Here is a 15,700-nt window from a genome sequence, read left to right as displayed (position 1 = left end):
TGCCAGAAAGTTGAGTTGCATATCTGGAGTGAAAACTGGACACATGGGAATATGACACCATTAGGCCCAGAATTCCCATGCAAACACTAATGCTGTATTGTAGGGTCCAAATATAGGAGCGGGGAAGGAACGCCCCTGGACAGGGACATATCACATATTCAGCCCAGATAATCCAGGAAAGGAGTCAGATCGAATACTGATTTCTGGAGCTGTAGAATACACCTGAATCATTGCAAGGTCTGCACTGTCCATCAGACATTGGCTGCCAAGAGACTGAGCCCACTGTTCCCTCAGGTGCAGACTGTCCTGATGTCCCACGATGGGGATAAAAGCAGAGTGAGAACAGGGGTAGCACCTTGGCGAAAACCCAAGGTGCAGTGGACAGGCCAAAGAGAAGGTCAACATATTGGTAATGTTGTGTGCCCACAGCAAAATGCAAGTAGCACTGATATGCCAGAAGAAGATGTGGAAGCAAGAACGCTTGATGTCTACAGAGGTCAGACGGTCATCCAGATGAAAGGAAGCAATGACTGACTAAGCAGATTCCATACAGAGTTGCGGAACCCATAAGAATCTGCTGAGAATTTTTAGATCCTCCTTTCCTCCTCAAATTCCTCCTTTGGCCTTGGGGATGGGTGAACAAGTTTGAACAGAAACCCTAGAATCTTTTCTTCATCTGAGCCAACAGCTATGACTTCTTGAGAGTCCAAGGATTTGTCCCAAAGGAGTTTCCCTTTTTTTCACCACTCTGCACAAACGGCTTTTTGCACAAAAACTCTGCAGACCAAACATTTAGCTTAACTTAGCTAAAGGATCCTGCTCATAAGTGCCAAAAAGAGACCCATCTTGGATAACTGGTAAAGTGTATCCTGTAGCCCTTCAACTCAAGAACAGGGCCATAGACAAGAGTATTAATTGGAGGACAGAATGATCCATCAGTATAGATCCATGGTCCCAAGCCATGTCCTTGTACCATAAAGCTGGAGTCTGGCAGATGGACATTGTCATAACAGGCAGGGTCCGCCAAGGCAAACAAGGCCTCAGAAAGGTCTTCTAACCCTTTAACCACAGGGTTCACGAAAACTAGTACATCCTCATTTGGAACTGTTAAGGTTTCATTAAAAATTAGTTCACACTGAAACATGAGTGAATGGACTCTAAGACAGGAAGTGGCTGGATCTCTTACCAGCTCAGTCCACTTTTTCGGGAACTGCTGTTCAATAGGATGATGTCAGGCACTGTACAATACAGGCTGCAAAAGTGAGTGTATGGGGCGGTTTTAGAAGGTTAAGGTATTTTTAGGAAACTCAGACAGGTGACCTTTAGCACTAGGTCAAAGTATGTATGCACTGCATTACTAGAGATAGAAATAGTATCCTTAAAGGATGACCATAATCTAAATGTACAACTTTCTTTAGGTACACTATCAACTATCTAGTGATATGATACAAACAGATTTGAAACAAACTGAATGGGCAGTTTAGGTGTATCCTATTATAGTTTTGATCAATCTGAAGGAAACTGTACAGAGATTGTACAAACGGACTGTATAGTGTTTAGCCAGCTTAAGCTTGGGAGATATAATTAGGAGACTGAGCTTCTTCATGTATTGAATCGTCTGAACCAGGCAAGATACCATCATCATCCCCCACTTCATAAGTGCAGAAGCAGCTAGAGGAATATTAAATATGTACTTTGAATTCAGACATTGAGACAGTTTACTCTAGATAAGTAAGATTACAAACTTCCCTCAAGAAGGACTCTGGGGATGGTAGCAACTCAGTTTTGGGAAAAGATATTCAGACTTGCAGAATCAGGACCCTTAATGGACATACTGCAAACTATCCTTAAGTGATTAGCTGAACACCGCCCACTCACCCTGTACATTTGATGAACCATAAAGTGTGGGGAATGTCCCACTAGGGGTATTTGCAACCATATGCTACAGAGCAGGAAGGGTTAAGACTTTCATGACCAGTCAATGTACTGTACAGTAGGGAGACCAGGAACATCCAGAGGATCACTGTGCAGAGGTGAGGAAGGTGTGACCAGAAGTAGTTCATATAGGACGCATGTGTATATGTGCAGCACACCCATCTCAGAAGGAGACTGCAACCACAGTTGGACACCCAGGCCTGAAAGCCTGGTAATTCAAACACTGGGCCAAATTTAAAATTGAACTGGACTTCTCCCACCATCACCTGTGAAAGAATGAGCTGCAGACACGCTACACTTTTTTAAAATTCTTGGAGACAGAAGAGCAGGCTCTTATATAGGGCAAAGCTTTGACATACAGCAATGGTGCACCCTGCAGTTCTCCCAAGTCAACCTTGAAGGATGTTGGGAAAAAAGTCTGATCAAGGAAATTCACCCAGAAGGCATACCCCCTATGGAGTCTTTAGAACCAGGGTTCCACTGATGGGTGTACCACGGTCCTGGACATGTAAAACACATTTAAGCAAACTCAATACGGCACCACATTGCCTAGGTGTGCGCCTAATACAGAGCCCATTGCCAAAGGGAAATAATACAGGCCAGCTCTGCATCTTCTTCCTGGTGGGGTCTGAGTAGGCTCAGCCAAGGCAGAGCCAAGGAGTTGAAGAAGCTGTCAAAATGATCCACAGTTGCTCAGCAGCAGCAAAAGAAACTTGCTGGTGCCAAAAAAAAAAAATAAAACAATCTTAGGAAAAAAGCAACAAAAAGGATAGTAACAAAAAAAAAAAATAAAATAAAAACTGAGGCTTGCTGGGAAGGGTTATATAGGACTGTCCTTTGTTTGCCTGTGTTCAATTTCCTGATGGTAGCTGCAGAACCCATTGGTTTCAGAATACCATCCTTTGTCCTGTAATGTACCATAAGAAAAGAGGCACAACATTAAAACATACTAAAATGTATTTACAGTTTACATATACTATGTACAGATACATTTTAACCAGCTCTTTTAACCAGTGTACATAATTCAGTTTTATCATTCCCTAGCTGTATAACCTGGTTTGGCGTTTTCCATTCAACAGTTGCTGTGCAAGAGTTCCGCATTTCTCTGCATCTTGCACAACGGCACGCAAGTGTCGTAAAAGGTCATTTTCAGGAAATTTCCTAGATTCAGATTCTTCCACAAGCACTCGAAGACTGGGAAGGCCTAAAAACAATGATCAGTCCATCAAATTTATTTAAGGTAAATAAGAAATCACAAGCAAAAGTTTTTCAAGGCACAGAAAACTTCCCAACTACATTCCTGATTGAAAAGTAATCAAGTGGCTACAGTGTCATTTTTAATTTAAGTCTTTCATTTAAAAAAAATGGTTTTGACTAAAGTGAAAAAACTTGAGTTATGTATACGGCTCCTAATTATGCCTCAACGCTATGGTGTCTTCTGGTGATAAGTCAGATTGTGTGTGACAGAATCTGCATTACTATGGGCCCCCTTACTGTCTATACTAACAGGAAAGCACAGTGGCTAATTGGTTAGCACTTCAGCCTGGCAGTACTAGGGTCGCTGGTTCGAATCCTAACCCCCGGCACCACCTGCCTGGAGTTTGCCGGTTCTCCCTGTGACTGCGTGGGTTTCCTCCGGGTACTCCGGTTTCCTCCCACACTCCAAAGACATGCTGGTAGGTTAATTGGCTCCTGTCAAAATTGTCCCTAGTATGTGTATGTATGAATGTGAGTTAGGGACTTTATATTGTACGCTCCTTGAGGGTTAGGGACTGATGTGAATGTACAATATATGTATGTAAAGCGCTGCGTAAATTGACGCGTAAATTGATAAGTACCTGAAATAATAAATAAAGGCTGGGATGACAGATCAGAAGACAACCATTAGTGCCAAGGATATAAAAAAAAAGTGAAAAGTGCAGCGCTAGTGGACAATATGCAAAGGAACAGGCCTGAGGCTGACCAAAACCTCAAATGCAGTGAGTATAATCAACAGTATAGTCCAAAGATAGTAGTGTCCAGTGTGTAGTGAAACGCATCAAGGAGGAGCCACATACTCCTGAGACGTCACGCCACCAGATCAAGGAGGTCCGGTGGCCCCCATAACTATCCAGCTGGTTAGTGATTTGAGCGGTTTCCCGCTGTACGCTTCACATCTACTTTTATACATTAGCGAAGGCCTTTTATGCTCTTTTATGTATGTTCATCTCTTGATGCATTAATAAACATTTAAGATTTTGATCTACTATACTATGGATACCATTCTCTGCTCCATGCCGAGCATTTAACTCCTAGGATCCTATGGTGACTACCCCTGAGGCCCAGAGGAGAGGGATTCAACTGTACCGACCCCCACTGCAGCTCCACCAGTAGAGAAGACCTCTATAGGCGCCAATACTGAGAGAGGGTCTACCCAGTGTGAGCTGCACCTTCCATAGGACAAGAGGGGACCTCTGGTTTATATCATTGCGCTTTCATACTGCGCATCTGGTGAGTGCGCATTTCTCATATTTCCTGCACGTCACCAAGTGCATGCCTCATTGGGAGTAACAAAGTCACCAATTTGTCAGAGATCACTACACACTGGACACTACTATCTTTGGACTATACTGTTGATTATACTCACTGCATTTGAGGTTTTGGTCAGCCTCAGGCCTGTTCCTTTGCATATTGTCCACTAGCGCTGCACTTTTCACTTTTTTTATATACTCAGAAGGTTTTTAGGTTTCCTTTAGTGTATCAGCTGCTTCCATATACTGTTTAGCGCTCACTGGACCACCTTTATATATTAGTGTCAAGGATGCTTCTCCATGCTATAACATTTCAACTTACTCTTTTTATTGGTAGTTGCTTTAAGAGCATCAACAACCTCAGAAGCCCAAGCATCATAGGATTCTGCACGCAACTTCACAGCATTCATCATGGGGTACAAATCATCAAGAGTGTAGCGATACCTGGGATCAAGACAAAAATTTAAACGAAAGAAAAAAAAAAAAAAAAAACTTACTGTAGCATCACATTCTATACAGTAAACTATCTACAGTAATACCTCGGTTTACGAATTTAATTAGTTCTGCAGGACTTTTCACATAGCGAAAAATTTGTAAACCAAAACATGTTGATGGGGACAAGGGCCTCTTCCCCACAACCCTGGCCCGAAGACCCCCAGAACCACCAGCCAGGGTTGTTGTAGGGAAGAGGCCTTTGTCCCCATTAACATGGGGACAAGGTGCTTTGGGGGGGGGGGGGGAAGCCCCCCTACCCCAAAGCACCCCCCATGTTGAAGGCACGTGGCCTGGTATGGTTTAGCAGGGAAGGGGGGGGGGCGCTAGTTTGCCCCCCCCCCCCTTTTCCTGACCTGCCAGGCTGCATGCTTGGATAAGGGTCTGGTATGGATTTTGGGGGGGACCCCCACGCCATTTTCTTTTTTACATTTTCGTGTGGGAGTTCCCCTTTAAAATCTATACCAGACCCGAAGGGCTTGGTATGGATGGGAGGGGGGACCCCACGCCATCTTTTTTTTTTAATTTATTATGGTGCTGGTTTTTAAATGTAATTACCACTTTTTTGTTTGTTCACTATAGCTCAGAAATTCAGCTGTCACTTTCCCCCAGCTAAAAGAAAGAAAGTTTCCTTTTAGTTTATTTCCTGTAATGTCTGGGAAAGTGACAGCTAATCGTGTGAGCTATAGTGAAGAAAAACAAAAAAAGCCAGAAATTGCATTTAAAAATCAGCATCGACATACACTTTGTATTGCAAAAAAAATTTGTAAACTGAGGCGTTACTTAAAATGGATTTTCATTTGTAAGCCGAAAATTACATTAATCGAGGCGTTCGTAAACAGAGATACCACTGTATGTCTGTCTTCAATGCTCTTAAACTTAAAGGTTAGTTGTTTTTAATATAATTGTGCCTGTGGAAATCCAAGTAAAGGCTGCAGTCTAGGACAAGGCAACGCTTCTTGAATACTGCTTTTATCAGATGATCACAGTCTACGGAGAAATTATGAGATTAGACCAGTCCACACAGATCCAGGTGTTCTAAATTATGGCCGCAGTCGTCAGTGACTGCATTCCAATGCTGTCAGAGCATGCTAACAAGCATCTGCTTTCAAGATCATACACTTTTATATTATTTATCTAGTCTATGTACAAGTCAAAGATCAAACACTTCTACAACTGAATGTCGAAAATCCACAACCGATACTCCTCAACTATTAATTTCTTTGTGCAAATTCTAGAATGATGTTCTTCTAAGAAATATACAGCATCTCCAGTTTTATAGCGTATACTTACCCTAAAACATACTTGTGTGGGTGACAACAGTAGAGAGCATCAATATGGTACAGACAAACAAGACTGCTAGGACTGCAAGGACAATACACTGCAGATGTGAAGCAGGTTGTCTTACACTTCACACATTGCCGTTCATCGTCTGCTAGTAACTCCAGATCAATCTTTTCAGATTCAACAACACCCTGCAGAAAAATAAAATCTAATTATTAAAGATCTAGATACACAGTTGTAAAACATATATGTGAATTGCTTTACCTGCTCAAAATTTTGGAGTTTTCCGTAACCAGTCGCAAAATACACCAGTGCCACAGTACATAGTACTGTGAAGTCATTTCAGCACTGCACCTTCTTGTGTTTGTCTACTGGGCAATAAAGGAGTGTCACCACTCTCATGACAATTATGTAAATTGACTTTGTACTATAGGAAAGGTGAGTGATCAACAAGAATAACTGTATATGCAGTGGGCCCTTTCACAGCATCAGATTGCATTTAACTTGTGGTAAAGGGCACAGTAATGCACTGTGTGTGAGCTTGTGTTCTGCAATGCCATTCATTTTCTTTCCTGAGCTACAGAAAAGTGCAGCTTGCACAATTGTTTTAAAAAAAACTGTGAATGAGCTGCCTATTTCAGCACACTTTAATTCACAAAAATGCATGTGTTGCTATACAGTGAGGTATCGTATTAATGGGCCCTAGAAGTTAAAGAAAACCTAGGCAACTTTATACTTTAACCACTGAGATAAATCAGTTGTGAGGGATAAGAGGATCTTTGGTTTACCTTTAAATCCTGTCCTTGGAGTACAGAACAGGATCTTCGTGATAACCATGAGTTGAAATAGAACTAAAAGGTCAAAATTCCCCCCCCCCCCTTTATTTGGATAGAGTAAGGGAGGGTTAAAACTCCTGTCAGTTTTTTTTTTTCTTGACAACTGTGTACCCTTAGTCTAGGTTCACACCTATGTGTTTTTTCTATTGCGTTTTGCAGAAATGCAAAGCAGTCCAATTAACATGATTTCCTATGGGATACATTCACATCTCCGCGTTTTCACCCAATGTGTTAATTTTGGAAAGAGTCAGGAACTTTTTTTTTTTTAAAAATATGTTGAGTTTTTGGTTCAATAGACTTCAATGGAGACACCTGCAGAAAAGAACGTAGTATGTTTTTTGTATGCGTTTTAATCTGTCCAGCAACAAGTAGGAAAACAATGCAAAACAAATCAAAACCCCATGTGCAAAAACGCACTGCAAAAAGCACTGCAGAAACGGATCAAAAGCAAATTGCATAGGTGTGAACCGAGCCTAAGGGTGATTTCCCTTCACTTCCTGCCCCATACCCAAAACAGGAAGTACAAACAAATCCCTCCAACGTGAGTCAGGGTATCACCCAGGCCACCAGAACAAGTGCCCCATTTGAAGATTTCCCATGTATTCCTCTTCTGGGGACAACCAAACATTTGGGGGGGGGGGAAGAGAGAGAGGGCAGAGAGAGAGAAAAAAAAAAAAAAAAGAGGAAAAATAGAGGGAAAAAAAAAAAGAGGAAAGAGAAGAAAAAGAGAAAACAAAAAAGAGAAAAAAGAAAAAAAAAAAAAAAAGGAGGAAAGAAAAAGAAACGAACACAAAACAGAGTGCCCCCCCCCCCTTGCATGGGGAACCTGACGCAAGGGGGGGGGGGGGCACTCTGGGGACCCCGATGCGATTACCAGTTAAAATAGCACAGCAAAAAATGGCCTGGTCAAGAAGGGGGGTAAATATTCCAGAGGGCAAGTAATTAAAGTGATTCTAGGGGCTTTTTTTTGGGGGGGGGAGTTAAGAAAGAATAACAAGCATGTTTATACTTACCTGCTATCTGCAGTGGTTTTGCACACAGCAGCCCGGATCCTCCTTTTCTTGGGTCCCCTGCAGGCTCTCCTCGCTCCTCCCTCTTGTCGGATGCCCCCACATCAAGCAGCTTGCTATGGGGGCACCTGCTGCTCCGAGTGTCCATTCACATGGAGCTGCGACTCGGCCCCACCCCCTCTCTCTTCTCATTGGATCACTGGCTGTGATTGTCAGCAGTGGGAGCAAATGGCTCCTACTTCTGTCTCAGCCAATGAGGAGAGGGAGTCCTGGGATGGCCGAGATTCCAGTACACATTGCTGGATTGAATGGGGGCTTAGGTGATTAGGTGGGCTGGGGGAGATGCTGCACACAGAAGGTTTTTTTTACCTTCATGCATAGAATGCATGAAGGTAAACAACCTTGAGCCTTTACAACCGCTTTAAGCTCCTTCCACTGTTAGGCAAAATCTGTCACCTGTGCCACTTGCTACTGACCTTTGCCTGATTTACTACTGACCCCTTTCCTCTGCCCCACTGACCCTTGTACACTGCCCTACAAACTGCTGATGCTATCCTCTCCCTTCTTACCCCCTGCACACTGCCCTGATGACCTCCCATCTTCTGCCCCTTTGACAATTTTTACTGCACCTCCACATCAGTCAGGCTAGATCTGGCTCTGCTCACAGCCAGTAGTGATCCAGACCAGACAGGAGGAATGACAGACTGCGCCCCCCACGGTGTACTTCCTATGTTGGTATGTTCCATAAAGGTGGGCATGGTGGCAGAAAACTCTCCCCTAGATAGGTAGCAGAAAGGGTGTTCAGCCGAGGGAGCAATGGAAACCCTCTGACCCTTTGCCTCTGTCTCTATGATCTGCCATGCACAATGATGTGCCCTCGATGGTGTACTGCCAACATGGCTGTGAAAGAGAAGAGGAAGCCTTTTTTGCCAAGCACTGTAGGCTGTTGAACCCCAGGAGGTGTTCAAGGATTGCTGCTATGTATCATGTGAGCCAAGTTGCCAACAGGGAGAGATCACCATGAGAAAAAAAATTATGGCATGCACATGTACAATAGGGCCAGAGTACTATGATTAATCAGTAATTTATTTATTTATGGTACTTATATAGTTGAGGAGTGGGCGGGGGTATGTCTTTCAATTGATAAGCTCCTATTAGGGTAGAAAAACAAAATTTGTCTAACCATAGTCAAATTTGAGGAAGTGCTCTGGTCATTATTTTTTACTAACTGCTTTGTCACACTAAACTGTGCTGATAATCTATGCATGTCTTATTTACGATACCACCAACGTCATTTAAATTTGATTGGGTTCTCATTTGAGATCCCTCTGAAGTACTTATAATGGTAGGAGTTGTCCTCATTTCTGGTGGATTCACTCTCACAGTTCTCTGTGAGGCAGGACTAAATAATATTGTTTACAAATGAACCCCTACATTATACTACTACATATTAATATGTAAGCTACTACTTACATGCGACATACTTTGAAATGTTTTGTGTGTTTTTCTATTGCTGCAATATTTCGTTATCTGGAAAAATGTTTGTATTGTACTCTGAAAATCGGTGCAGATAAACCCTTATTAGGCCAACAAACTTTAGAATACAGAACCATGTCAACTAAACCAAAACATTATTACTCTTTTACCACATTGACACACAATAAAGAGAAATATTGGTTCTCACCATTTTACGAACTGCCTCACGAAGAGTCTTCTCGTCTTCAATCATGAGGGCTAAATCTTTCTGTACGGAGGATGCAAGAACAACATCCAGTCCTTCAGCTTTAGAAGCCATCTTGCATATCATCTCATCATGTGAAAAAACACAGTATCTGTTAAGGTGCCGATAATGTTCCACACACTGACGACCAAGAGGCAGCTGAGGTAACAAATAAGAAGGTGTGTGCACCAATAAATAAAAATAGTTAATGTAACATAATTTTACAAGTGTACTGAAAAAAGAAACATGCAAAATACACCTCACATCTGGTATTCTATGTGGAAAAATTAAACACCATTCCAGGGCTCGACGAATCCCAGGTGCCAAGTTGCCATGGCAATCAGAAATTGCATTCTGGAGCCTGGGCTTCTGCCAGCAACTCTAATTGCCTGACACCCTGGACATGCAGCTCCAGGCAGCCGATCCTTCTCTCCCCCCCCGGCTGGTCTCCATGGCTTCCCAAGAAGCAGGCCAGGCAGGAGTCTGATGTCTGGCTGTCAGGTCCAGTGTGAGTGACATAGTCGGGGGTGGCCAGGGTTCTCTCCGCAGGTGACAGCTGTCCCCTCCCCCAATGATGCCCATGAAGGGTCCAAGGATGAACAGCCTCTCTCTGGGGGAGCTATGTTAGCTCCTCTGTTGCCCACCATGCCTGAGCTGCATCCCCACCAAGCTGGCCTTCCCGTGGAGCTCAACTGGTGCACACACAGTGTGCGAGGCAGGATAGGGCCGTGGGGGGGGCCCAGCGGCCTGTGTCCCCCACCGAGTAGCCTCCACCTGATGGAGCGGGCAGACTGGCAGTACTCTAACCAGGAGCTGGACGTGCTGAAGGTGCTCCGGTAGAGGACGAAGTGGGGGAGGTGCCTGGGCTTTATGTCTGTCCACTGTGCCCCAGGGAGCCACTACACTCTTCTCTTCTCCCAGGGGAACACGGTGGATCTGGGACAGATGTGCTCCTTCTTCATTGGCCTGGGCTCCTGCATCAACTGCAACGTCTTCTTCTATGACTATTCTGGGAGTAGGGGGGCAGGGTCAAAGTTTTTTGCTTCATCTCCAATCACTGGCCATCTCCATCATCAAAAATAAAGCCCTATTAGTTTAAAAAAAAAAAAAAACAAACAAAAAAAACTGGGTCCTAACTTTTTAAGCTGGCTCCTAGATTTTGTCAAGCCCTGCACTACTCTATGATCATGGCCAATGTAATTAAAAAAAAAAAAAAAAAGTACCAGCTAGGAGAAACCATTACATATCTGCAGTTTACAATAAAGTCCAACAACAGGCACAAAAGACAAAAAATAAACCCTTAAATGATCATTATGTCTAGGGGGCAGAACGAGAGGCTGCATCACTTACCTGACTCCCCACCCCTGGAGGCACTGGTACTGCTCTTTTTTCCTAAAGCTCCTCGGCTGGAAGGAAATAAAAGTTTCTTGATTCCCCTAGTGCTTTTGTGTTCTGTTGATGGGGAGCCTTACCCACTGGCAGAACTCAATGATCATAGCAGCTGGCAGTAATCCCATGAAAAAAAATATCAAGGCTGGTTGTACTTAAGTCAACTGATGGATCGACTTCAGTACAACCAGCCTGCCCATGGATGGATCAAATTTCAGGCCGGTGACTGCTGAGCCAGCCAAGATTTGATCCATCAATGGCAGGCTTAAGGGAGTGTTACGACCCCTATCATTTTGTGTCATCTGTACCCCATTGTAGAGAATTCCCTTCCTGTCCCAAAGCCAAAACAAGAAGTGAGAGAAAATCCCTCCAAAGTGAGGGAATCCCTGGTTGTCACCAGGGTCATCAGAACTAGCTGGAAGATTTTCCCTCTATTGTTCTGGAGACAACCCAAAATGTGGTATTTTCTTTCATTTTCATTTTGCATGATAAAAAGGTAAACATGACAAAGAGGAGGGTAAATTTCCCTAACGGGAGCACAGACCGCAATAAAAACCTGACGGGTGTTCTAATCTGTCTCCATTATGTTCAAAACTAAAATAAAACGTTTTGCTTTTAGTTATAATTTAACCTTTCATTGTATGTGGTGGATGCGGGAATGTGACTGTAGTTGGAGGCAGCTTGCAAAACAGGCTGCGGCAGACTGGTAGCACGAGGAAGCCTGCTGGAACAAGGAGGAGGTAAGTAATACAGCCTTTTCTGCTGTCCCCTTAACCCAACAAACATGTAACACCAGCAGCCTTTTAGAGCCCACGCTGTGTCTGTGAAGTCTTAGCAGGTCAGTATACTACACTCTCCTGGGCCAATCCAGGTCTATGAAAACCACTGGAATACCCCGTCTTGTTATGATTCTGCAAAGCAGTGAAGGAAGAAGTTTCAGAAACCAGTTTGTTGTTGAACGTGGGGCAAAGAAGTCCACATCTAACATTCACCACAGGTGACACAGGTCCTGAAACATCTGTGAGTGCTGAGATAAATTTCTGTGTCTAAACACTGCCAGTTGACAAAATCCACCTTCTAGTTGTCCACGCTGGGAATGTACATGGCTTCCCAAACTGGAACATAATCTGTTCAAGACAGAATTCAAATGTCCAGAACTATCCTCAGATATTCCAAGCAATGAGTCAGCATGACCTTTCAAGGCTCAGGATTTATTCTAACCTCTGTAAAATCTTTACAGACAGGAACAGGTACTCCAGAACCATCTTTGAAAGAGGGAGGTTGTCCAGGTAGCTCACTATTGGGATACCTTGAGAGTATAGGTCCAGTACTGGAGCCAGTGCCACCTGGTGAACACCAAAAGGCTATATGGGCTTTTTCCATTTAGGGCAAATCAACAGGTTTTCATTAATCCAATTCCCAGCAGCATATATACTCTCCTTTCCTTCCCCTTCTGCACAGAGAGTTGAAGAAAATACCCAGTATGTTCAGGTATGAAGGCGCATGTGATTCCTTCCATACAACAGCACTGGCCCATTCTAGCTGCATAATTTATATTGTCTTTTGAGTGCTAACCCTGCATGTCTTAATCAACAGAATAATCATAATTTTATAATCATGGCAATTTTCCTTTTAATGACTACTCAGCACAAATATTTTCCTTACCCAGTCCACTGTGCAGAAATTGACAGCCTCAGCAAAGTTGAAGCCCTGGTTAAAGCCACTATGATAAGCACGTGGAAAAGTTATAACAAATTCTCCTGCACACTGATTGGTTCGATATATCTATAGAGAAGAACAGAATGTCTTACAAAAATATGCACATATAAAGTACAATAAAAATCAAAATTTGTTACCACTTTATATTGAAAAATATCAAAATGCACTCATACCGGCACACCATGAGACATCAGGGTATTGGGATTCATAATGGTGACCAACTGATGGAGTAGGTCAGGCTGAGCAACAAACAACTCTGGAGCTAGTTTCTTCATCACCTCCTCTAGCTGCTCTGCAGCATATCCAGGAGCTCCATACCATGTCTTTGGCTCACCCCTGGAAAATGGTCTTACGTTGGTAAAATGTTTTCTACAGGCTTTATGATTCATATCATAATTAATCCTCACCAGTGCAGGTAATTGATAGAATAACTCCAGTGGTCTTCAATGTGCCAACAAAAGGAGGAAAAGCACATGCCCACATAAAGCCATGGCAACTTCATTCCACAGATGTCAGCTGTTATATGGGTCAACACTGAAGGCTCCATTACAGGCATATTATTTAGATTCCAGCCACAATCAAGGTACTCCTAAGAGGAGGGAGAAAAAAAATTAGTGACAGAGTAAACCCTCAGGGAAGTAAAGATAATATACAAAATTCAGTTATTTCACCTCATCTTCTGGCTTTACACGAAACTTTCCATTCCGAACAGGAAATCCGCTTCCAAATTCCTTAGATGCAATATCGGCTCCATATTCAACAGTAACATCCTCTTCTATGGTGCTTACTAGTCGCCAAAATTCCTTCTCTACCAACTCTGTGGGCACCATCTGCAAAGATAAGAAAAATAGTTAGGCTTGCTTAGTAACAGATTAGGAATCCTCCCAAAAGGGCACTGCATAAATGACAACTTCCACCGAAAAATAAGGGAAAACAAGAACACCATATTTGTAATCGATTAAAAAAAATGTATTTAGCGTGTGTAAAAAAAAAAAAAAAAAAATGGTCTCACTATATACACGAAAACAGAGAAGGAATATATTTGTTTGGAAATATTCCTGGAGACAGCTACAAGTAACAATCTCCCTTCTCTGCACACCATTTTAAACTTAAAGTAGAACTATAGGTAAAATGCTTTTTTTCCCCATTTTGGATACAGTAAGGAAGGGTTATTACCCCTAACAGATTCTTTTTTCCCGCTATCTGTATCCCATTGTGAAGATTTCCCTTCAAATTCCTATTACATAGCCAAAACAGGAAGTGAAAGGAAAGCCCTGAAAATTAGGGGAATTTCTTGGGGACCTCCAGATCACCAGAACTGGTGTCCCCATTGGAAGATTTCCCCTCTATTACATTTCTGAGGACAACCCAAAATGTGGAATTATTTTACTTTCAATAATAATGGTACATAGGAGAAATAGAGAGGGTATATCTTCCTAATGGGGGCACAGACAGCAGGAAAAAAAAAGAAAAAACTGACAGGCGTTCTAATCAATCTCCACTTTGTCCAAAACTAAAAAAAAAAAAAAGTTTTGCATTTAGTTATACCTTGAAATAGGGTGTGATCTGCCTGCTGGAGCTGCAGCCAGGGGTGCATGCTTTTGAGCACAATGGCAAAAAATACATAACCCTGCTCACAGCAAACAAGCAATAACTGAGGGGGATATATATGTAGTTTTAATTTTTCATAATTAAGGTGGTCATTTAAATTCTGACCTTAGGTAGGAAGAGTCACCTCTCTAGAAATCTGATAGGGAAAATAACTTGCTGTCCATAAATGTTATGTAGTCACATAAGATCCTAAAAAAATAAAATAAAAAAACAAACGTACATGAACAGGCATGTTAAAATAGTCAGATTTGAAGTTATCAGCCATCTCTCCAAACATACGCAGAGTATAATCCCGGCAAGCTTGTTCGAATCCAAACGCTTCCTGTGGCTTACTGCATTCCTGAAATAAAAGAGCAAAAAAAAAAAAAAAAATCTATAAATAAAACAGAATTAGATAGTCACCTCAGGAGTCACTAGATTGTTGCCAACATCCCTTGATAGTACGTAAATAAATATTCCCCAAAGAAAACGGGGATGGGACTTTTCAGACAACATACAACATGGATATCCTTTTTCTTGGTGGTATCAACGGATAGTATTTGAGGCAATTTTACGCTTTGCTGACTTCACTTCAATCTATTTATATTCTGGACGGTATGTAACAAGTATATAATGTACAGATTGTAATATTTGTTGTATGGAATTCCTTATTTTTGTTATACTTTGAACCTTAGAAAAATGATTTAGTCATCACTTATCTGCAGCTTGTCCCTGATGAAGGAACTAAAGAAAGTTCTGAAATGCATCAGGTATCTTTTTATTATTATTATACAGGATTTATATAGCGCCATCAGTTTTCTCAGTGCTTTACAATATAAAGGAAGACAATACAGCAATGATACAGTTCAATATAAGAGGGATAGGAAGGCCCTGTTCCTTGGAGCTTACAATCTAAGAAGAAGGGGCTGGTGGTACAAAAGGTAATAACTGTGAAGGATGAACTGATAGGAGGAATAGAATATTCCATTATTAGCTGAAGGCAGGATGAGCTTCCCTGAAGAGATGGATTTTCAGAGATTTCCTAAAGGTTGGCAGAGTAGGTGACAGTCGGATAGATTGGGGTAGAGCGTTCCAGAGAATGGGGGAGGCTCTGGAGAAGTCCTGGAGATGAGCATGGGTGGAGGAGACAATGGAGCTGGAGAGCAGGTCATGGGAGGAGCGGAGAGTACATTTTAGGTGATATTTGGAGACAAG

General features: G+C 42.4%; 1 protein-coding gene across 1 annotated transcript in view; it reads right to left on the bottom strand.

Annotated features, from left to right (window-relative positions):
• Window positions 1-15,700, bottom strand: part of KDM5B (lysine demethylase 5B) — a 93,967-nt gene that overhangs the window by 15,619 nt on the left and 62,648 nt on the right. The window contains exons 10-18 of the mRNA XM_089653633.1: window positions 14,727-14,846; window positions 13,567-13,725; window positions 13,303-13,484; window positions 13,069-13,231; window positions 12,842-12,961; window positions 9,752-9,946; window positions 6,231-6,412; window positions 4,768-4,889; window positions 2,989-3,139 (exon numbers count right to left, since the gene is read on the bottom strand). Of these exons, the coding sequence (XP_089509759.1) occupies window positions 2,989-3,139; window positions 4,768-4,889; window positions 6,231-6,412; window positions 9,752-9,946; window positions 12,842-12,961; window positions 13,069-13,231; window positions 13,303-13,484; window positions 13,567-13,725; window positions 14,727-14,846 (1,394 nt within the window). The remainder of the gene's footprint in view (window positions 1-2,988; window positions 3,140-4,767; window positions 4,890-6,230; window positions 6,413-9,751; window positions 9,947-12,841; window positions 12,962-13,068; window positions 13,232-13,302; window positions 13,485-13,566; window positions 13,726-14,726; window positions 14,847-15,700) is intronic.

Source organism: Staurois parvus, unplaced genomic scaffold (genome assembly GCF_062004578.1).
Source record: "Staurois parvus isolate SC_StPar_1 unplaced genomic scaffold, SC_StPar_1.0 ptg000717l, whole genome shotgun sequence".
Classification (NCBI taxonomy): Eukaryota; Metazoa; Chordata; class Amphibia; order Anura; family Ranidae; genus Staurois; species Staurois parvus.
This window is presented reverse-complemented; position numbering and strand designations above follow the sequence as displayed.